Source organism: Perca flavescens, chromosome 13 (genome assembly GCF_004354835.1).
Source record: "Perca flavescens isolate YP-PL-M2 chromosome 13, PFLA_1.0, whole genome shotgun sequence".
NCBI lineage: Eukaryota > Metazoa > Chordata > Actinopteri > Perciformes > Percidae > Perca > Perca flavescens.
In genome coordinates this window covers 5,579,915-5,604,122 of record NC_041343.1, presented here as the reverse complement: position 1 = coordinate 5,604,122, position 24,208 = coordinate 5,579,915, and the positions used below count along the sequence as shown (strand labels likewise).

At 41.3% G+C, this 24,208-nt stretch overlaps 1 protein-coding gene across 3 annotated transcripts; it reads right to left on the bottom strand.

The window, feature by feature from the left end:
• Positions 1-1,071: 1,071 nt before the first annotated feature.
• tiprl (TIP41, TOR signaling pathway regulator-like (S. cerevisiae)) lies at positions 1,072-11,698 on the bottom strand. Of its 3 annotated transcripts, none has more exons than XM_028595159.1 (8): positions 11,448-11,698; positions 10,089-10,216; positions 8,215-8,394; positions 7,862-7,961; positions 5,983-6,114; positions 4,924-5,019; positions 4,730-4,792; positions 1,072-1,788 (listed from the first exon to the last, which is right to left on the bottom strand). In XM_028595159.1, exons 2-8 carry the CDS (start codon positions 10,211-10,213, stop codon positions 1,657-1,659), a joined length of 828 nt encoding a protein of 275 aa, XP_028450960.1. In that variant the 5' UTR covers positions 10,214-10,216; positions 11,448-11,698; the 3' UTR covers positions 1,072-1,656. The 3 variants fall into 3 exon arrangements, with proteins under 3 accessions (XP_028450960.1, XP_028450959.1, XP_028450961.1); XM_028595158.1 differs by having other exon boundaries at positions 11,418-11,697; XM_028595160.1 differs by lacking the exon at positions 11,448-11,698 and adding an exon at positions 11,282-11,395.
• Positions 11,699-24,208: the final 12,510 nt, after the last annotated feature.

The following is a 24,208-nucleotide window of genomic DNA, read 5'->3' as shown; positions in this document are numbered from 1 at the left end:
TAATTCCGTATTTTAGTAATATATATATATATATATATTTAGTAATTAGCAAGGGTTCTCACTCAAAGGATACTTCCTATCGTTTGCGTCCCATTTCCTACTGTAACGTCAAAACTTCAAATGTGCTCCATGGTCACTGCTGATGTCATGAAACTTAACAAAGGTCACAGTTTGATTTGCATATCAACATTTATCGGTGATGAAATTTGATTTGTGTTGAGTGTTGGATTCATTTAAAGGTCCCATGACATGCTGCTTTTTGGATGCTTTTATATAATATAAATTATTATATTACCACTGGTCCCCTAATACTGTATCTGAAGTCTCTTTTATATAGACCTTAGTGGTCCCCTAATACTGTATCTGAAGTCTCTTTTATATAGACCTTAGTGGTCCCCTAATACTGTATCTGAAGTCTCTTTTATATAGACCTTAGTGGTCCCCTAATACTGTATCTGAAGTCTCTTTTATATAGACCTTAGTGGTCCCCTAATACTGTATCTGAAGTCTCTTTTATATAGACCTTAGTGGTCCCCTAATACTGTATCTGAAGTCTCTTTTATATAGACCTTAGTGGTCCCCTAATACTGTAGCTGAAGTCTCTTTCCCAAAATTCAGCTTTGGTGCAGAATTACAGCCACTAGAGCCAGTCCCACAATGAGCTTTCCTTAGGATGTGCCATTTCTGTGTCTTTAGCTATTGAGGAGGAGAGAGGGGGGGGCAAGGTGGAGGGTGGGGACCAGCTTGCGGCCACGGTTGTAGCTCTATTCCTCATGGGCAGGCCAAATTCTCTGGGCAGGCAAAGCAGAAAAAGGGGAGGTAACCTTTCCCCTTATGACGACATAAAGGGAAGATTCCAGATCGGCCCATCTGAGCTTTCATTTTCTCAAAGGCAGAGCAGGATATCCAGGGCTCGGTTTACACCTATCACCATTTCTAGCTACTGGGGGACCATAGGCAGGCTGGGGGAACGCAAATTAATGTTAAATTTTCATGCCACGGGACCTTTAAACGATTCTCACCAACCCTTTTTTTGACAAGAAACGAAAACAAGAATTCAGCACAAGCAGGTGGCAGTTAGCTACATTTGCACAAACAGAATTTATTTGGCCATATTGAAGATATATTCACAAATGGAAAAACAAGCTTTTTCACCTTCCGTAAGTCACCGTAGAAAATACAGTAGACATATTTACAGAAATTCTCGATGACTTCAGAAAATACAGTGCTGTTTTGTGTAGCGGTTTTTCTTTTTTACAAACACATTAGCGACATACTAATATTACAAGCGTGGAAGCAGCTATCCTACCTACTAATATGTCTTTCATGTCAAAAGGGCGATCAATTTTGAGAGTGAAAAAAAAAAGTCTCATAAAACAAAATCAGTTCAAATATGAACAGAGCAGGAAGCTTGACCGAAGTATTTAACCGGGGGTTAAAGTTTCTATGATATTACAAACTGTCTAAAGTCAGGTTGCGTTTGAGTTTTAAGAACACACCATCATAGTGGTCACATATAAAAACTATTCCTGTACAGATACTTCAGGGGAGATCAATGGTTGGTATGATACTGTAAGATTAAGGATGTGCTTCTGGACTACTATTCCCGTTTTCTTCATCATGCAACACATCACTGTGGACCTCTTAGTATACTGGTCACGGAAGGACGTCATTGACAGCGCTCCCAGGCTGCATCCCAGGGAGCTCCAGCCTCTCACACTCCGTCAGCTTCAGCGTTAGGTGCTGGGCGATGTCATTGGGTTCTGTGTACAGTGCAGCAGGAACATTCTGAAGGAGAGAGGAACAGGTTTAAGGCTACATTTACATCGCTACATTTTGGTTTAAAAAAAATAAAAAAATAATATATATATATATATATATATATATATATATATATATATATATATATATATATATATATCTTTTGCTAAGTTTGCACCACACATTCACACTGCTCTGGCGTTTCAGAGCCCCTGGAGGAACCGGAGGAAATTTGGAAACACTTCTGACCCCATTTTGGTTTGGAATCTGCGGGGCTGCGTTGCAGTCTCAACGGAGACCTTTGGCAACACGGACACTGACGCCAACGTTTCGCTGCCTGACTGGGTCTTAGGCCGGCTGCACACTGCCTGCATGGCGTGAGCGTGGAGTTTCTGTAGCGTGTCAGCTGCGTGGCGTTTCCTGTCTTTACACACCAGAAAGGTGTCGGACGCGGCGCTGCTGCTGCTAGCCTTGTCTGGACACATGGATGTTTCCCATTGATAAAATGAAATACCATGTTAAACATAAATATATACTCATCTGATTACAGCAAAGACAACGTCGGCAGTATTGACGGCAAAATAGGCTACAGAATATTTTGTTCTGTATTGACAGGTGCAATATTTGAAAATCGATAATTATTATTATTATTATTATTATTATTATTACTTTAAATTACATTTATATCTGCATTTGTCAAAACCTAGAGACTTTCAAACATCAAAATGTCATTTATTAAATGTATTCATGTCAAAATAACATAAAACAGCTTTTCCTATTCTATTTTGCCTGGAAACACGTGAAAAATAGGCGTCGGTCCTATTTCTAGCATGCACGCTTTTTCGGTGCGGCTCGAGCCGCGCCTGATAGCCAAGACACACCAACCAGACGGCCGACCGTCGACAGAAAAGCCAGTCGGAATGATCAGTCGGGTCCCCGAGGTCCAAAAAACTGCCTCGGAACACAGTGAGGCAACACCGACTTGAGAAACGTAATACGTCTCCATAGCAGCAGGCGGCGCTACTCTGTATTATTAACGCGTCACATGGGTTTCTTTTCTCCGGAAATCCAAAGCCAGACTGTCATGGCGGCTCGTTCAGAATACGATCTCATATTGTACTAAAATAGTTCACTGAAACGTGTTTCTGAAAAAATTTTAAGCAAGAAATAGGCCGTGCAGTTGCTGAATCTGTCTTCGTTTCAGATCAACAAAAGGTCAGTTTAAAAGATTTTCATCAGATTTTGAGAGACTCTAGTCACCTCATTCCGCTCGTCATTTCCGGGTGAGTCCCGACGGCCCTGAGGCCGACCGAACATTTCAGGTTGGCCAAAATGAACGCCAACAGCCCCCCAGAAGTACGACGGCACGGGACACACCGAACAGATTTGAGTCTGAACGTGTGTCCCGGCCTTAAGACGTGCGTGTCACGCAGGCAGTGTGCAACTCTAACCTGTTAACATGGGAGCCAAAATAAAAACGGACACGCTCACGCCACGCAGCCAGTGTTCAGCCGGCCTTATCGGCCACGACGTCTCCTTCTCTGAGACTACGCTCCTAAGGTTACCGTGGCAAAGTTCTGCCAGCAGCAAGCAGAGTAAACACGTTGCCTCCTGTTTATGCCCAGTATATCAGAATGTTGATGAGGTATGAGGTTTGGGCATTTTAGTTTAAAACACCCAAACGGAGATTAGTTCTTCTACAGGAGCTAAAAACACTTTTTTTAGTCGCATTAATCGCATGCCGCCATTTATTCATTTATTTTCACTTCACTCTGCTTTTCGTCGTGCCTAACAGGCTACAATTTTGACCCTTTGCCATACTTCCTCGTAACACATTCAAAGTTATTGTTAAATGTCCTTTTCCCATCTGGTGGTTGTTTTTGTCGTTCAACAGCTATTTACTAGTGAAATAAGTTATTGTTATAGTTATTACATTATTATTAAATCATTTAATTTTGACCATATGGCCTTAGCAATAAACAAGCCGTTCTTTAATGTCGCCAACTGTTGTTTAGTACCCTTCTTTTTTTTTTTACATTCTTAAAAAGTATCGATTCAGGCACCGGTACCGTTTTAAAAGTACCACTTTAGCACCGGTATCCAAACCAAACAATACCCAACCCTAATATTGACTCTAGATTCAAATGTGTGACTAGATTCACACATTTTTCTTTTGTTTACAGTAAATAAATAAATAAATAATAAACAAATACAAATCTTAAAATCAAGTTTTCTTTCTTTGCATTCATTTGATTCCCAATCAAGATACACTGGTAAGAATTGCTTTCCATTGTTAATATGTACTTAAAAACTGTTTTTTTTAAAAGAATTTTAATCATGTGATTAAACATGCGATTAATCGCGATTAACTATAGAAATTCAGCAATTAATCGTTTGACAGCCCTAAAAAAAAAAGTATTCCCAGTGGCTTAAGCCTGTTGGGGGGCAACTTAGGCTTGGTGGGCCGCCAGGCTTACAATACACTGGCCTAGTGTCACCCACTTCATCATACGGGTGGGGGGGGAGAGAAGGACGATGATTTATTAATTTTTTTAACCAATGATTCACCTAAATATGTTCTGTTCATACGGTACCACTGACAGCAACTACATCATATCTGTTTCCAGCAAAACAGACAGAGAATCCATGTTATGTTCTTCTTTACAAATGAAATAAATGTCAGACTGACTGACATTTGATCTGCATTCTTCTTAGAAAACTATCAGTTTTTAGAAATGTCTCGTAGCATATTGTCTCTCGAAGTGTATTATTCAACTTTTGTTTTTGTTAAAGAAGGAAAAGAAAACTGCAATACTCAATACTTTCCAACCGCAATACTTCTAGGATCGCAATAAACGGAAATCGCAATCCAAATCCAAATCGGCGCCCATGTAGCGCGAGGAGAATCCAATCGGGACAAAAGCCCACCGTCCCGGCCCTAGTGAGTGCATGATGGGTCACAGCTCACCTTCAGTTCTGCTATATGGCTCTCTCTCGTGCTGAACTCTCGTAGCATGAAGTTTTTCCCAGCCTGGAATCAAAAACAGCAACAGCACCAATTACTCGTTAGAGCCTTTACCATTAGTCAGTGTGGCTAACAGCGGCCACATTTAAATTGCACCATGCGCTGTACTTGGTCCCCGCTGGAGGAAACCAACTTGCCTCGTGATACAGTCGTGTGTCATTTATTCTGATCAGCACTCCGTCCACTCGTAGGAAGAAACGCAGCAACAAGAAGAAACTGGTGGGCATCACCCTCTGCATCAGCAACAGGACACACAGCAACAGGTTACACTCAATTTCTTCTTTCAAACTGTTCGCATGCATCAAGAAACTGTATATTACAGAAATGCAAAAAAAAAAAAAAAAGATTCAAAGCTCAGTCTTCCTCTTAAATCAGGGTTTTCCTGACCATTATAAGGTTTTGGGCAGCAACTAAGCCGAATGAATGTAACTTAAAGACTTTTCTCAGATCTAATGATTGGAGTCGGACTTCTTTAGCCAGTTTTGTCTTGAAGCCTTTTGAGAGTTATTTATTTATGATTATCTGCTCTAGTTTCAGACACAGATATGGTGATAATAACGGTCCAAAATTATATGACCTTTTTTTAAAAAAAAAAAAAAAAAAAAAAAAAAAAAAGACTCAAAACTACCACAAAGTGACATAAACTGGCTACAAAGAGATGCCAAATAACCACAAAGACCCCAAAAAGAGACACAAAATATATAGGTAAATTGCTTTTATATATATATATATATATATATATATATATATATATATATATATATATATATATATATAGAAAAATGTCACATTTTCTTGAGGACGGACGCCTAAACCCCCCGCTTTCACAAACCGTGGGAAACCAATGTTACTAAATCTGGTCGGCGTTTTGATCAATAGTAGTAGTAGATAACTTTATTGTCCCCGTGGGGCAGTTGGGTTTGCGGCACATCAGACATATGATACAAAGAAATAGTCCATACATCAGACACCGACAGACATAACATGAAGAACATACATCGCACACTACAATACACTATACACCCTTGGGTATGATAAGGCCAGCTGGACATCTAGCTTATTTTGACTGATTTAAGGCTTTTATGGCTTGTGGTACTAAAGAGAATTTGGATCTGTTCTTGGTCAGAAGGGGTGGGCAGAAACGACACCTAGATGGCAGTAGTTAAAAAAAAGTTTAACATCAACGCAGCACTCACAATTTTGGCGCTGATCATCGAGACGCCGTGGTCGTGCAGCTCGTCCTCGAACAGCAGCACCTCGTCGAAGAACATGATCTGTTCCCGAGCCTTGAGCTTCTCCATGTCGATACGCTCCGCTGTCTTCACCACCTTCACATCAACCCCAGGTGGAAATCAAAACACTCACATAAATCACACACACATAGCAAAAATAACAAAAATGTGTTAAATACACGGTGTTCCATTCCATTACTGAACATCTGTAAGGATCTTGTTGGAAAACTACCACACTCCCTTACAGAACGTCTCTGTCACTCAGAAGGACATTAGCAGACTCGCTCTGCTGATTGGCTTTTGCGTCATGTTCCACGAGCTCGCTCTGAACTTGGAAAAACTGCTTTTAACTTCAGGCTATATTTACATCGCTACATTTTGGTTTAAAAACAAAGATCTTTTGCTACGTGTCCCCCTCTCATTCCCTAGCCTCGTGAGACCGTCCTGATCTCGCAAGCTCCAGTTTTCCACTCGCAGATCAGTCTTGAGGTAGAGAAAATTTGGACGACCGGGCCAATCAGCGTTGGTTTTGAGGCGGGTTAGGTGGTGATAGACAGAAGTTTATCCAATCAGCTAACCAGTATTTTAAGACAGCGGTAGCCCTAATTCTGTTAGCCGCTCACTAATGCTTTTTTCCTCTTGGATAATTCTTTTGGAATATGGTCCGGGAATCTGAAATGGTGCCTTTTATTCCTAAATTCTTGTTACACAAACGGCAAATATCCTTTACCAACTTGTTGCTTGCTTGCAGGAGCTAACAAGCTATGCTTTGCCTGCAGCAGCGGGCTTGTGGTTGCATTTTCATACGCTTCGTGGATCTGATTGGTTGATTTGGCCCATCTATCACCAACATAAGTAATAGACAGATGGTTCATCCAATCAGCTAACCAGTATTTCCACCCCTTACCAAAACTTCTCCAGTGGTAAGTTCCCAGATGGATATGCCGAGCAAATGCGAAGCAATCCATCTGGCGGAGTCAGGTTACTCATTCCCCCTGCTCTGGCGTTTCCGAGCCCCTAAACCAGAGACCTTTGAAAACCCTTCTGATGCTCTTTGGGTTTGGAATCTGCGGGGTTGTGTTGGCCGCTAACTGAGACCTTTGGCAACACCGACACGGACGCAAACGTTTCGCCGCCTGATTTGACGTTTCGTTCTCTGAGACTAAGCTACTGACGTTACCGTGGCAACTGCCAGCAGCGGGCGGAGTACACACGCTGCCTCCTGTTTATGCCCAGTATACCAGAATGTTGATGGGATATTTTGGTTTGGCCCCATTAGTTTAAAACAGAGATTAGTTCTTCTACTGGAGCTAAAAACACTTTTGTGCCCAGAGATTGCTTTTGGTTCCAATCTCTGCTTAAAAGCCAAAATGTAGCACGGTAAATGTTGTATTGGTGCAAATTACAGAACTTTCTTAAAGCTCCATTGTGTAATTTTTTGAGTTGATTCTTAGCAAAAACCCCTTTGTTCTTTCACAAATATGTGCTCATTCATGTGTAATTACTTCCACCAACTAATCAAAGTATTCTCGTAAGCGTAGAATCTGACATTCAGAATCATTCAGAATACATACGAGCGAGTCGCTCGAATGGCGGCAGCATTAGCCAAAGAGGGACATACCTCCGCCTTTCGCCCTCTTACACCTATTGGCACCCTGACGAATGCCTATTACCCTAATTTATTTATAAAATCATTTTTCTAATTCAGAAAGTTTTAGTGTATTTTTTTTTTTTTTATAATGGGGTCACTTTGTAATTTGACACGATGTCTTTATAAAAAGAGGGCCGCCCCTCAATGATTTCTCGAGTATAAATGAAGGTTGAATGAATGGCTATGACCCACCTGCAGCTGCATACTTTCTCCTATAAGAGTGCCTTTGTAGTCTGTAGTGTATGTCCAGTCATAAGGTCTCACCACCTCCTTGGAATGTTCAGAGTCCGCTCTGGAAGGAGATCACAGAGATTCATGTTAACTACGCAGGGGACACGCTTTGTGTCTGGGAATCAACGGCTTTATAGACCTTTCACATTGTTTTCCAACACAGAACTCCAGTAGTTGCTCTGACATGAATATCTGTGATGTCATGTGGTGGCCAGATGACACATTTTAAATGTTTTCCTGGTCTGAAACCCATGACAGCTTGACATATCAAAAGTTAACAAAAAGGATCCCCCCCGCTGGGTGGTTAGTCTTGCCTGCTCTCCTGCCATTCCTGAGCACAGGCCACCTTGACAGCGTCCTCCATGTTGTTGACTCTCTTAAGGGCGTCGATGGCGTTGAATTCGATGCCGTAGCCGTCTGTGTGTTGGATGCGCAGGATGTTGTCACCAAACATCATCTCTGGAAGGGAGGGCATATTCATCTCCTCCGCTAACCTGGAAAAGGCAAACAGCTGGCTAACACTTTTCAACCTTTAAAGCTAAAGTGCGTAGTTTCTGTCTGCCCCATGAGGAATTCTAAGTAATGAAAACAACACTGTCGGTGCATCCACATGATACAAGCCTTCGGTGACCGCGCACAAAGGCTTATTTTTTTCCTATTTTATTGATTATTTAGCTGTTTTATTTATGTGTTTTAATAGTGAATTTGTGTTGCCCAGATTGCTGTATAGTGTTTGTTTAGTGCTGTTACATGGTGTTAAACGTGGTGTGGTTCTCACACGGAAAAACAATAAACACTTGAATTATAAAAAACAAAACAAAAAATGGCTTCAGGAGACGGCTGCGCTCCGGCTCCATCGCGGTTTCAATGTCCACTGGGAGCTTTTCAGAAGCAGAGCGTCTGTTTTTCAGCAGACTTTTTAAAATTTAGTTTAGAGTTGTTTTGCTGAAATGTTCATGTTGTACAAGCACAAATATATGTTTGCTGCTCATTTACATGTGGTAACAGATTCTTTGTGGCCAGTTTGCTCAGTAATTACTGTACTACTATTTGTTTCTTCTCTGCAACATGTGAAATCCACTTTAAATGCAATCTAATGTGAACCCAATGTCTTGACCTTTGTAATTTTTAGTGTGTGTGTGTGTGTGTGTGTATGTAAAACTTTGCCCTGGTCATTGCAGTTGACTTTATTTTAAATCAATTATGTATGTTACATGTTTTTCTAAAATTGATTGATTGATTGATTGTAATAAGCTTACCGTTGAACTTTAATTGAATGCTGTATTCTGGCTTTTAGGACTGTATGTATGCTGTATGTCGTTGTCTGTCTAGTTTGTATGCAGGCTATGTTTTTTGAAGTCCCACTTGACTGAGAGATAACTGTGGGGAACGGGTCTGTTCCAGTATTGGTAGTTGAAGTCTATCAACTTGTGCCCGTTGAAGTGTTTGTCCAGCAGCCTTCATTAAAGATGGGGGCATGGTCACACGCAGCGGCCCAGGGCTCTTTGTGCTTCAGTGGTGCTTTTGGTTTGTGTGCAATTGTATGTTTTCTTACTTTTTAAGATACCTTGTATGTATGTATGTATGTATGTATGTATGTATGTATGTATGTATGTATGTATATATATATATATATATATATATATATATATATATATATATATATATATATATATATATATATATTTTTTATTCATATTTGTTTTCTAGTTGCTTTTGTCTGTTCCGTTTACTTAACTTTGTTCTATTTATTCATATATTTTTTATGCACACTGCGGAAGAGCTGCTGAACAAATTCAGATTGTTCTCTGAGCACATTGACAATAAAGCTCTCTCTCTCTCTCTCTCTCTCTCTCTCTCTCTCTCTCTCTCTCTCTCTCTCTCTCTCAACATCAACCCACAAGACCAGTACTGAGCTCTGCAGGTTTAGGAGGGTACAGGTTGCAAAACTGGGCCCATGCAGTACTCAAAGAAACAGTGTCACGTTTTTGTGTTACCTTTTGTTGGCTAATCATTTTATACACACTTAGAATGGAATCAAAAAAGAATGATCTGCTGTGTTGAACATACCTGGGATGCCTAACGTGAGTAAAAGCTGAACCCACTGGAGGGCCCAACAGAGATTAACAAGTAAAAGGCAGAAGACAGTTACACATATCTGCTAACTACTGTTAGAGGAACATCTCACCGTTCAATGTCTTTGGATTTCATGATGTGGTTTCTGGCAGCAGTAACTGTCCATGGTCCAAAGGTGTAGTCCTGCTTACTGCTCTTAAAGCCATGTGACATCATCGTGGACAGAGAGGCCAACATCAACTAGAAAAGAGATTGGCAGACTGTTAGTTTTACTTCTCAACTGTTGGAAGGAAACACTGAGCTGACTGAGTTGGATGTGGTTGAGGGGGTCAGGGCTCCTGTGCAGGCCAGTCAAGTTCCTCCACACCAAATCGGTGAACCTATTTCAGTAGCTGCATGTTAACATGTATACAGGGCCTGTAAAAAAAAAAATAACAGTTCTGGACCTGCACCTTCCTCAGAGTCTGAGGGTGGCCAAAAAGCAGGTCTAATAATTGTCCACATACTATTGTTACCAAGGAAATGGTAGGTAGGGAGAAACACACATGCAAACAAACACAAGGTAAGGATCGAGGAGAAAAACTGGACTGGCAGGAAAAATTAAAAAAAATAATCCTCCAGCCCACCAGACCCCAATTGCTTGGGACCTGCCTGCAGAGTTGCTGACACACACACACACACACACACACACACACACACACACACACACACACACACACACACCTATCTTTCGTTATGCAATCTACATGTCAACTACACAGACACTGAATGAGTTTGCTGTTGTTGGTGCATGTTGTCTGTCTGCTCTTCATTGACGTTGAAATACACACCATGTGTTCTGTATGTAGGCCTGCCAACTTTCTTGACTTGCACTAATACAAATAAATGGACTGTTTGCACAATTAATGCTCACTTCAATTACCTACACATTTTAAGTGTGTCGTTTTTAATTCAGTTCATAATTTCCAAATGCTCTCTTCAGCCTCCACCAAGTAAAAAGTCATATAATAATGTATTAATTAATAACGTTCAAAAGACTTAGCTAGCGTTACAGTTGTTCGGCTGCCAGTTTTTTTTTTTTTTTTTTTTTAATCCACCATTGTACCGTTTTTCAAATACCGTTAACGTTAGCTAGCTACACTTCTTAGAATATTGGATTGCTGTACACCTCTTTTGTTAAATGGGTACACTAATTTCAGCAAAAATAACTATCAAAAGCGTTTCCAAATGTATTTTCTTTTAGTTTCTGAAAAATATATGTTTTAACAATAAAGTTAGTTTCGCCTCATGTGTAATATGTAAGACCTGCTTCAGAGAGCACTCTGTCGTGGCGGTCTAGGTGGCGGTTGAACCTTAAAGACGGCCGTCCATGACCAGAAAACTCGAAGTCACTACAACTGGGTGTTATAACGAACATTAAGAGAAAGGAAAATCTGTTTACCTTGGATGCTGTCATCTGTTAGCTAGCTACCTGTCATGGAGGCTACTTGAGTGCGCCGGTATAAACTGTCCGGGTATGTTGCTACGCTGACGCTGTAGTTCCGCTCTTTCTTTGTGTCCGTTTCCTGCTGTTGAAGTCTGTCTCGAGGTCCTAAACACCGGTCTGTGTCAGTTCTCTTAATACATCCATGGTCATGTCAGTACCCGTACCGTTCCACTGTCTATGGTTCCACCTGCACAATCCGTTCTGCGCATGCGCAAGATATTCACGCATGCGCAGAGGATAATACCGTTTTACGACCTGCCCGATCGCAAAATTACGAATCCCACTATGGCCACGCCAAGACCCGCCCTACGAAGCAGCTCGATTGGTTGGGGTTAGGCATTTCACCTCGAGTGGTTAAGGTTAGGGTTAGGGGATTGGTCAGGGGATAGGACCTGTACATGTAAGCATGGACGCCTGGCCAATAGTAGTGTGTGAACGCTATTGAAGGGCGGGTCTTGGCGTGGCCATAGTGGGATTCGTAATATCGCTGCCCGATCTGTTCCACGCTAGCCTCCACCCAAGCTAACAGCTAATTCGGCTAACCGCTAGCCGACAAATAACGCATGCGCAGAACGGATCGTGCAGGCAGAACGGACAGCTAGATTCAGTCTAAAATAACGTTAAGTCAAACATAATGGGAAAAGCAGGCTACAGCAAAATTAAGACTTTACAGTAACAATAAAGACAAGTATTGAGTGATTGTATTTTAAATGAGCACAAGTAAAGTAGAACTGATGTAACAGCTGTTATATATGTTAACGTTTGTTTTGAAGTTTTATTTTGAAGGTCTTTTAAAAGTTTGCATGCTGACTCAACTACTGGTTAGCCGAATTAGCTGTTAGCTAAACTAACGTTAGCTTAACTGTGGAGGCTGACGAACGGCAGACCGCTACAATCAGCTAGCGGTTAGCCAAATGAACTGTTAGCTAAAGTAACGTTAGCTTCCCAGTGGAGGCTAAGGGCAGATCGCTTAATCACCTAGCGGTCCGCCCGAATTAACTATTAGCTAAACTAACGTGAATTAGCTATTAGCTAAACTAAAGTTAGCTTCCCGGTGGAGGCTAGTGTGGGAACAGATCGTAAATCATCGTACCGCAGCGCATGCGCAAACATCTTGCGCATGCGCAGAACGGATTGTGCAGTTGGAACGGATCGGGTACTGACAGGTCAGTACCCGATCCGTTCAACTGGATACTGCACAATCCGTTTTGCGCATACGCAAGATGTTCGCGCATGCGCTTTGACACGATGATTCTGACACTACCGATCTGTTCCCACACTAGCCTCCACCGAAAAGCGATATTCTGAATCCCACTATGGCCACGCCAAGACCCGCCCTTCAATAGCGTTCACACACTACTATTGGCCAGGCGTCCATGCTTACATGTACAGGTCCTATCCCCTGACCAATCCCCTAACCCTAACCTTAACCACTCAGGGTGACATGCCTAACCCCAACCAATCGAGCTGCTTCGTAGGGCGGGTCTTGGCGTGGCCATAGTGGGATTCGTAATTTTGCCACCGGGAAGCGGGGCGCTGCGCAAGATGGCGGTGTGAGTGCACGTACACTTCGGAGCTGTTCACCTTTAGACTTGCTTATTAGAAGAAACATAGTTACTTTAAGTATATTGCTGGAGATATCTTATAATATCTAATAAAGTAAGAGAAGTCTCTTTCAAAATCATACGCAGGTATTATCCTGCTAAGCAATATCTCCTTAGGTTTAAGCTTGATATATGTGTTAACTGTTCTCTATGTGGAATATGTCCAGAAACATTGGTGCACCTGTTTTGGCAATGTCCCTATACCATCATGTTCTGGAAGGATTTATCTCGATACATTACTGATAAACTCATCGCTGATTTTTCTTTGTTGTGGAAAGATGTACTGTTTGGTTTCCATGACAACAAAAGTAAAAAACAGAAAGAAATATATCTAGTTAACTTATTGATCATTTTAGGGAAATATCATATTCACAAAGCCAAATTTAGTAACTCTAAACCTTCTTTTATTGCTTTTGGTAAGGAAACGGAGCAGTACATCAAAACCATCTATGACTCAAAAAATAAGAATGCTGCTAAAACCATTCAGTTATGCTCTTTTTTTAATGTTTTTATTTGAATCTCCCCCTGGCTCTCTTCACTAATGTGTTTTTTTCTGTATTAATGACTGATTGTTTATGCTGTGCTGTACTGTTTGTATCGTAAAGCTTTAATAAAGATTGTAAATTAAAAAAAAGCCTCCACCGGGAAGCTAACGTTAGTTTAGCTAATAGCTAATTCACGTTACTTTAGCTAACAGTTCATTTGGCTAACCGCTAGCTGATTGTAGCGGTCTGCCGTCCATCAGCCTCCACAGTTAAGCTGAGACAGCATGCAAACTTTTAAACGACCCTCAAAATAAAACTTCAAAACAAACGTTAACTTATATAACAGCGGTTACGTCAGTTCTACTTTACTTGTGCTCATTTAAAATACAATCACTCAATACTTGTCTTTATTGTTACTGTAAAGTTTTAATTTTGCTGTAGCCTGCTTTTCCCATTATGTTTGTTTATTTTAGACTGAATCTAGCTGTATGTTCTGCCTGCACGATCCGTTCTGCGCATGCGTTATTTGTCGGCTAGCGGTTAGCCGAATTAGCTGTTAGCTAAACTAACGTTAGCTTGGGTGGAGGCTAGCGTGGAACTGATCGGGCAGGTCGTAAAACGGTATTATCATCTGCGCATGCGTGAACATCTTGCGCATGCGCAGAACGGATTGTGCAGGTGGAACGGATCAGGTACTGACAGTCTGTCTACATCAGACATCAGAGCCAAATTCAATAATATATCATCATCAGCACCATCCTAAACATGTAGGAGACTTTCACTTGATATTTAAAAGATCATCTTAAACATCTAAATGCATTAAAGGTCCCATGGCATGAAAATTTCACTTTATGAGTATTTTTTACATTAATATGAATTCCCCCAGCCTACCTATGGTCCCCCAGTGGCTATAAATGGTGATAGGTGTAAACCGAGCCCTGGGTATCTTGCTCTGCCTTTGAGAAAATGAAAGCTCAGATGGGCCGATCTGGAATCTTCTCCTTATGAGGTCATAAGGAGCAAGGTTACCTGCCCTTTCTCTGCTTTGCCCGCCCAGAGAATTTGGCCCCCCCATGAGAAAGAGAGAGACATCACGGCTCGGCTTTCAAACGAGCAAAGTGGCAGTTGGTCAAGACCACACCCCCACCCTCCACCTTGCCCCCCCTCTCTCCTCCTCAATAGCTACAGACACAGAAATGGCACATCCTAAGGAAAGCTCATTGTGGGACTGGCTCTAGTGGCTGTAATTCTGCACCAAGGCTGAATTTCGGGAAAGAGACTTCAGATACAGTATTAGGGGACCACTAAGGTCTATATAAAAGAGACTTCAGATACAGTATTAGGGGACCACTAAGGCCTATATAAAAGAGACTTCAGATACAGTATTAGGGGACCACTAAGGTCTATATAAAAGAGACTTCAGATACAGAATTAGAAGTGAATGCTATTCGTACCCCGGTGCACACATGTGTTCTATTAATACCCTGTCTAGTACCAATATCAATGTATGCTATCTGCACCCCTATGCATTTACCCTGGCATACTGATCACACAATATAATAAAAAATAAAAAAAATACTGGGAAAATGTGGGAAAAAAATATTTTTTCCAGAATTGAGCAATAGATCCTGCTGAACAGCACTGTACACCCAGGGGTACATTTACTCATGGTTGGGAATCACTGCTTTAACATGAATTTATTTGAATTTTTCAATGCGTCCAACAATCTGTACACACAAGGTTACCATATTATCACCCTATACATGGGTTTCTCGGCAACGTCATCACTGCTTGCGCACGAAACCGAGGGGCAGAAAGAAGACGTGTTTTGTGCTTTTGTGTAGCTAGGTAGTAGTAGCAGCATAGCGTAAGTCAAAATGCCAAGGAGTTGTTGCGTAGTTAATTGTACAAACAGAGCCAGTGATGGGTGCCTGATAGTGGTGGGCAGATCCAGGCTTCGTGAAACAATGAAACAGTTGAAGCAAATGTGCCATATTGTGTCGAGGCTTCGAAACAATCCGACACCCGTCTCAACGATGACACCTACTGGTCACTTGCAGGTGTTGATCTGAAACAACCTTGACAACGAGCCATTAAAAAAAAAATGTATTATTGTATTTTTCTAATATGTGAAGCCTGTAGGCTGCTCACTGTGCATAATGTTATTTTGGTCATGAAAAATGAATATTAATAAAAGAAATCAAGCCACAATGTCTCACTTTTTTATAGATTTTTATTCGAAAATATTAATTTCTCTGCTGTGGAAGGACTTAGCCTACTTCTTTTTTTACAGATAATTTCTCCAGCCTTTGAAAAAATCCTCTCACAAGGGACACTTGTTGCTGGCATGCAAAGATATCTTTTAGCAAGGACATACAAATGAGGAAAGATTACTGCTCTCTCTTTCCAGTAAGTTAGGGGATCATGAGTTCTGGGCAAAAAATGCATAGTTGAGGTATTTTTTCACTTCCACTGTGGCATCAGCTGTAGCATTGTGTATCATCTGGGTTTTACGGATACGATCATTCCATAAACTGTCCTGTGTTTCTACTGGTGTTGATGTTGATTATGATGGGCCTGATGTTGACATTTGTGGCTCTGAATGAAAATGAAAACGGAGTTTCCATATTTATCTATCTATCTATCTATCTATCTATCTATCTATCTATCTATCTATCTATCTATATATCTATCTATTAATGTGTCTCTGTATGTATACTCTGTCTCTAGCCTATCAGTCAATGTGTAAATTTAAATGTAAGCCTAAATATAACTAAACAAATCGCACTATAAATGTCACTTTATCACCAAAAATCTGCTATCTCAAAATCAAACTCCTCTCACAAAAACCCAAGAGGTCAAGATGTATTGACTTCACTTTTATACAGATGTGTGATTCAAACTCTGATTCGGCGGACCATGCCACCTGTCAAAACACTTGTGAAACACTCCGAAGCTTCATTTAGCCGAAGTCACGTGACATGGGTGTTTTGAATCACGCTTTGGATCAGTGTTTCGAAACATCTGCGCTTCGGGATCTCAACAAAGCTTCGGAACGTCAGTTTCGCGTCAGCCATCCCTAGCTATAGTTAGCCTACATTAGCTAGCGGACATTAGCTAACGTTGCCGAGACAGTGGCAGTAGAGCTTCGGCGAGCTAACCAAGACAGTGTTGTTGCCCTCTCGCCCACAATCAACCTCTGCTGCGAAAAACAATCAAACTGCAGTGATGTTTTGAAACTAACATATCGTACCTTTTCCCAGAAATCCTGGCCATTATTTTAAGGCATAAACCAACCATGAGGGTACACTCAGGAGTAACCCTGCTGCTAACACGGGCTATTACATTAGCCTAAAATTATAATTATAGCCATACATATATATCACAGTAACACTGCAAAACAGACAACACTGACAAACAGATGCTACTAAAATCATGTTTTATTTGAGTCAGCAGTTATATACAAACAAAAGGAATACGCCACTGGAATGCATGTCGACATTCTAGCAGCAATGTTTCCCCATTGGATGAATGGCAAACAGAGCTATAGCTATCTTCCTCGTAATAGGACCTCTCCAGCTCACAAAAATTGATTAAATTGTAATCGGTCAAAATGGATGCGTGGGATTTCCCCCTTCCTGGTCAACATTTCCCTGCCTCTGCTGAATTATTTTTATCCCCAGTGGGGACAAACTGTATCCTCCCCTCCTCAAAGTGATCATCTACTTCACCAATTGCCTAGACCATATATTAATAATATACCTACAATATAAGTATTTTAAACTAAGTAAAGCGCTGTAACGTGAACACATAGTGCCATAGAACGATAAAATCCGAGAGGCAGATGCTGGTTGTATTTAGCTGCTACAGAGCTCCGGGACGCCGGCTTCCAGCGGCAGTTGTTTAGCTGCCAACAGGTGACTGTCAGCCAGCTACAGGCACCGCCAGATGAGGGTCCTTTCAGGGGCCGTGGTAGTGGAGAAAAACATCGGATTTGGATTAAAGCATTCCAGAGGAACAAACAAGTGTTTCCTGTATTTATGTGTGTGTGACACCACGTTGTGCTATTTCATTTTGACATTATTTTCCACTGGATATTGAAATGTATAAGACAGGACTCTACAAGGGCATTTATATCCCACAATGCAATGTGGTATTTTATATCAGATAATCAGACATCGAGCAGGCAGTTGTCTACTGATAGATCAATGAGGCTTGTGGTTTAGTGGTAGAGTGGTTGCCCCATAACCCCAAAGTTGGAGGCTCTAGGCTCCCCTGGCACATGTCAAACTGTCACTTACTACATTCTACTGTGATTTGTAATACATTTATTTATAAAGCACTTTAAAACAACCAAAGTAGAGCAAAGTGCTGTACATAATAAATAAAGACATACAGTACATAACTCACACAGGCAAAATACAAATAAAAGAAGTTAAGAGACACAACAATAGAACACAGCCATACAGTAAATGAAAATGTCAATGTCTGGTGTCAAAGGCAATGTTAATTCAATTAGGAATAAAGTTGTTTGTTTGTATGAATATACAAGACAATACAGTCAATCCTGGTGATTTCCTAATTAAGTTAATTAAGAGTTTCTTAGATTTTTTTTAACTATAATACTTTAGATTTTTGTGTTGTATTTTGCTGTACTGAAGTTTTTCTGCCCAGCAGTTAACTCTAAAGAGTAGCCTACTATTGCTTTGTCCCACAATCGACTGACATGGACAACTAATGCATCTTTTTGTTGGCATAGGCTATGTCATTAGAGTGGCCAGTGTTTCTGATAAATGTGTTGAAAATAAGCATTTGAAATACAAAATTGTATTATGTAATTTGTATTTGATGGACTTGATCTAATATCTTATTTTTTAGTGTACTGTATTTTCGTATTTAAAAAAATACTGAAAACACGTTCCCCGTAACTGTCTACGCGATGACGTCACATTATCCAAATTGACGCATTGGCCCGGGCTTGATAGGCATAAGGTGGGTGAAACGTGCTGGTTGGTATATTTCACAATAAATAGGCTAACGTAACAATTTGTAACACTGGCCGTTATAGTCAAGTGTTAATTTTTGACATTAGTGAAGAAAGTGAGATTCAGACTATTTCCCTAATTATCAAGTGAAGGCCTCGGTGGTTGAGACAGAAACAGAAACCTGATTGAAATATGTAGTCCCAGTACAGACCCTTGTGGGGTCCCTTGTTATGCTGACAGGTTTGAACGATATCTAACTGACTGATACAACCTATTGCAGGGTCCTCAACGTTTTTTAGGACAAGGGCCCCAAACTTGAAAGAGAGACGAGCATGGACCCCCTACTCATATTGTATAAAATGAAGTTGCATATTAAACTGGGCCTACAATAACATGTAGGGCGGCCTAAGGCCGTTACACATACCTTTTTATGGTGCATACAATACTAAGCTATCAAATAATAATGATTTACATATGTTCAATGTCAAACATACATGTGGAAGGCACAGTGAATCTATCAGCTTACCTGTATCTGTGGATGGCTACCTTATGTGCTGGTATTTCCAGAAACACCGTGTTGTGGTATGATGAGACTAAAGGGAAAGCTCACACAACATTAGATCATTCACAGGTCACAGGTCAGGGGACGAGAACATTCAGCCACTAGGCCAGTCTCTATTAACCAAACCTGCTCATGGATAATTATGTTCCTCTCTCTACAGATTCAGGGAATCTAGGCAGCTGTATGATACGGAATGTTTTGTCTCAGGACTGTCTCCTTTTGGAGGTCGGAGGGCCAGCCACATTGTAGCCTATACTTCCCAGAGAGAGAGAGATAGGCTGAACTAGGCTTTTGTATCTGATACTTCCCAGAGAGAGAGAGATAGGCTGAACTAGGCTTCAGCATCTGTGTTTATGGCGCCTGTAATATCTTTGTTTACCTTAAAGGTTCAGCTAAACGTAACGTGTCCAGCATGAGTTTAAATACACCTTCAGGAGGACAGGAACTTCAGAGAGTTGGACGGCACTGCACAATTCCACATCTTGGTTAAAATGCAGCCTACTGCCTGCTTAACTGTCTCCTCAATTGAGTGTTCATTAAATGCTTCTGTGTATTTCATCAAGGTCTCCTGAACTTTCCTCACGTATGTGAAATTAGTTGTGCTGCTCCTGAGTTTTTCCTTAACACCTTACCTATAGACCCCCTATACAGTCCCGCCCACAGCCGACTCCTGAAGTAAAAACCCATTGATTTTCTCCATAAGGATTTAGAATATCAGCCATAATGTCTAAACAATCCGAGGTAGACTGACCCCGAGCTACATGGTTGTGAAACGAAAGTTTCTGCTCCTGTAGAAGCTATAAGTCTGTATGAAATCAATCAACCTTGTTTTAAGAAAAACATGTTTTATCCGCAATCTTAGAGAAAAACTACACTACCCACAATCCTAAGTGTAACAGCAACGTCTCTGATTGGTCCAACTCGCTGTTACCATAGAGACATTTACTGTACACTGTACCCGCGAAACCGTGAACGGCTAGAGCTAGCTTCTAACATTGAAGTCTATGACAGTTTCTGTACCTTTGCCTTTTTTGCCATTTTCAAAATGTTTTTTTGCACAGAATCAAATGTGTTATGCTCACTATTCATCTTGTAGCTGGTTGGCTTGGCTCCAGACTTAAAACTCTATATATAAGCAATTTTCGGAGTCGAGCCATTAAAAAGTGGGCGGTCACTGTTGAGCTCTATAGGCCAGTAAGCGTATCATAAATGCTAGGTTGTTGTTGTTGTCTTTTATGAATATGCTAATGTATCTCTGCTAATAATATGTTGGATTCATGTTAATGTATATTTTCAGACATATTTTAATTTTGGGGGGAAACAACTTTCAGCCCCCCTGTAGTGACTCTGAGGACCCACTAGGGGTCGTGGACCCCCTGTTGAAAATCTCTGTCCTATTCATAGTATATTACTATGGTAGGCTAGCCTGACGTGGTCATACTCAGATTCTAGTCAGAACTTCCCGACCTCGAATTTTGTGGGCGGGGCTAAGTTTGGCTGGCATCCAGGCTAATGGTAGGCTATATTTTCAACAGAAATGAAAAATATAGGTTTGAACACTGTACATCACCATTGGAACTCCATTCATGCATTTGAAAATATAATACAACATAATTATGGGCAACTGTCTAACTGGTCGTTTCTTGAGGATGTAAGAAAATAGAGTGACAGGCCAGAAAAGGTGGAGGGGGAGGGGCACAAAACAGGGAGTCTGGGGGTCCTCTGCCAAACATTTTTTTTCTATTTGAATCCCATTTCCTGCATTTCTACATAAGTTTAGAGATTACGGTGATACAAAATACAGGAAATAATTAAGTTGATCATAATGATAAATTATTCCAGAAAGAATAGTACCACCCTGTCCCAAGTGGAAATTACGCCCTAGGCTACATTTAATGTAAGGAATTATATATATCCTAGCTATAACATGTGCCGGCAGATCCAAATGCCAACAGTATTATTGGGTGGCGCTCCTTAAACCTTCATAAGTGTATGTGTAGGTAGATGAGGGTGGAGCATGGGAGCCAAATAGGGATACTGTACATGTGTTATAGTGCTTGTCCTTCCTAACTCCCTTAACCCTGTTATTTGCTCACATGGCCAATTCCCCAAGGAACACCAGAGGAAGGCCAAATTTGGGGCCAAAACGTTGTGTGCCTGATTCTGCACTGTTAAATATTTTTGTGGAGCATTTAACTGTTGTGCAGACTTTACCTTATTTGAACAATTCCCCAAGTGGACATGGAACTGCACTCATTCATAAAATTGAAAATAAATCACTACAAGCAACGATTATAGAGTCACGTGTGCAAAGCCAAAACTTGTAGATTTCATCAGATTTGTTTCTGGTTGTGTACAAATACAAAGTTAAAAGAGAATGTAAGAGAGTGTAACACGTACTTTATTCTTTGTAGTTGGCTATCAGGATTTTTTTGCCCTAGTATTGGTGGGCCCCAACAGTGATGCTGTTTGGGCGATTGGTGAGTCTTGGTCTGTCAGTCAGGCCGTCAGTCTTTCCAACTGTTTGGTCCAGAGTATGATATTCAGCATATGTATACTAACCAGAATCCCATTACATTTTCTTTGGATCTCCATGGTGTGCAGAGAATGGCTCCACATTCTGTGTCTGGTCTCCAGAACAAATGAAACTGTAAGTTGTGGTGGATATTAATGGTTCTAAAAGGATGTTCTTTTCAACTTCCCCTTAACGTAATTGTCGACTATTGGTCTCATGCCGGTATTTAGCCTTAGATGGAGTTTACCACCCACTTTGGGCTGCATTCCCAAACAACCCGACTCCGAGAAGACCGGACACAGTGTGTTGTGACTTTTCCTGTTGTGAGTGTAAAAGACATTGCAGCCTCTAGTGGCTGCTCGTGGGAATTTTACTTGTAGGGTTGTTTTAAAGGTCCAATGTGTAGGAATTTCTCCCATCTAGCGTTGAGATCATATATCGCAATAAACTCTCTCGCACCACGCAGTTCAAAGTACGTATTACAGCTACGGTAGCCTTCATGCTTCAAAAAGTTGATCTCTTGCTCTTTTCTGGGGGAAAAAGAAGACTCATGTTCCTGAAATTTAGATTTTGAATACGTGTGGTCCTCCATGTTTCCTTCTTCAAACTTGCCGGGGGCCGGGAAGCTACGATACCCATTAGCAGCATTAGCAGCACCTGTGAGTTTATCATGTGACAGTGATAACGCGAAGGGTGGAGCAGTATTTTCTGTATGTCCCTTACCGGCTAACGTATTTCAAGATGGAGCATGACTATGGAGCGTCTACCCCAGTTCATGCGAACGCAAATGTAAAATTTCAAGCCAATAGGAATACTTGGAATTGATGGTGGTGTAGAGGTGGGCGATATATCGTTTAGACGATAATATCCAAATTGTTGTCTGGACGATATGCAAAATTGGGATATCGAATATTTCATAATTTGTACAATCCAACCCCCCAAACATGAAAAGAGCTGAAGGAAGTTAAAGACAAAACCAATAACGCACACTATAACCTTCTAAACAATTATAGCGATTTTAATACTGTAGGGGTTTGTTTGACTTTATTTTTTGTACAAAATCACGATCGTCCCGCACGAGAGTAAGCTGCTACTAGTTCTTACCTGTGTGTTATGACGTTCACTCATGTCAACAAAGATGGCGGTGCGCGAATGTCCAGCGGCTCTCCTGTCGGTGTATATTTATACAAGTACGTACAGCCACACTGAACTAATCAATACAGGACCACGATACAACACAGCCGTTACGAGAGCCTTCCAGGCGGCTCATACCATCCCGGAGGACATAGCCTGACCGAGCCCTCCAGGTTGTTGTCGGCGCTAGCACGGCGAGCTAGCTATCTACCGGCAGAATGAGAAAATAACTCCGGCACGACCAAAGGCGGAGGACTGCATTTTTGTGCACCATGAATGGAGTACCAACAGCAGGATCGTTTCCCAGCACGGCTCACCTGACCTGGAGCCCTGTCGGTAATATACTGACCATTTTATTTACTACGAAAACAGCACACTGCCGTCTACATAGCCCCCGATGCTAACGTTAGCAAAAGTTTGGTTCACTGCTATGCTAACCATAGTGAACAAACTGCAGCGCGATCACCTGGATACGGGACAGGCACGGCGTTATGGGTGGGCCTGACGGGCCTAGGCCCACCCACTTTTCAACAGGCCCACCCAAAACATTTCCTCAAAAAACATTAATTAATTAATATATTATAATTTGGTGAAGAATTATTAAAAATCGGAAAATAATCTCATAATTTGTCATGTCTATTTTTATGTTTCTGCACAAGTTCAGCAGACAGTGAGGTTCGGATCGGATGTAGCTTGTCGGTATGCTAGGCTAGCTCCCAGTGATCTGAGAGTGTGAAAATCATTTCCAGTAAAGGACAAGGTTGTAACAGTCGTTGTTTAGGTACCTTAAACGTGCACAAACGGTCTCAGAGTCATCGCTGCAACCAGGAGATGAAGGAGAGCTGAGATCCTCAACGCCGAGCACATCTTTGTCTCGGCCACCGCAGGATGCTAACGCCTAGCACGGCCACCGCGACCAGCGCCGGTGCTATAGCCTTTGCCTCTGCCTCGCGACTGGATGATATAGCCCCTATGGATATAGCCCTGTGGATCGGTCTTCCGTGGATGAGCCCGCAACTCAACCAGTGCTAAAGTATCCGGTCACTTCTTCTGCTGAGTTTAATTGTGTAGGACCGCCAGGTGATAACAGTAAGGTATGTGGCTAATCTGCCTACTGTATTATGTCATTATGAGATATATGGATTAAAATAACCAATTCATAACCCCCTACAGAAGCTGCAGGCGCAGTTCTATTACTGTTGTCAGTTGTTGTTCCCTCATGGTTTTCTCTTGTTATGGCCAATAATGCTTTAGGGCTATTAATGCGATTTTTTGTATTTTTGTTAAACATGTTTTTAACATGAATCATCCCACTAATGTAAGGAAATAACGTGAGTCTTGTTTTACATGACAGTTGACGTTGTCAATGAACACGTTCTGTGGCCGAGTATTGATTGAAAGTGTCGGGCACTGGCAGTGTTGTTGATCTGTATATTGTTGAAAACTTAAAACAGTTGAAAA

Bases quoted from the DNA above. Each gene is read 5' to 3' on its own strand.
- tiprl (XM_028595158.1), bottom strand. The intron at 8,395-10,088 runs GTGAGATGTTCC...TGCCTTTTCCAG, and splicing joins AAATCCAAAGACATTGAACG to GTTAGCGGAGGAGATGAATA. The intron at 5,020-5,982 runs GTGAGTGCTGCG...TTGCTGATGCAG, and splicing joins CGATGATCAGCGCCAAAATT to AGGGTGATGCCCACCAGTTT.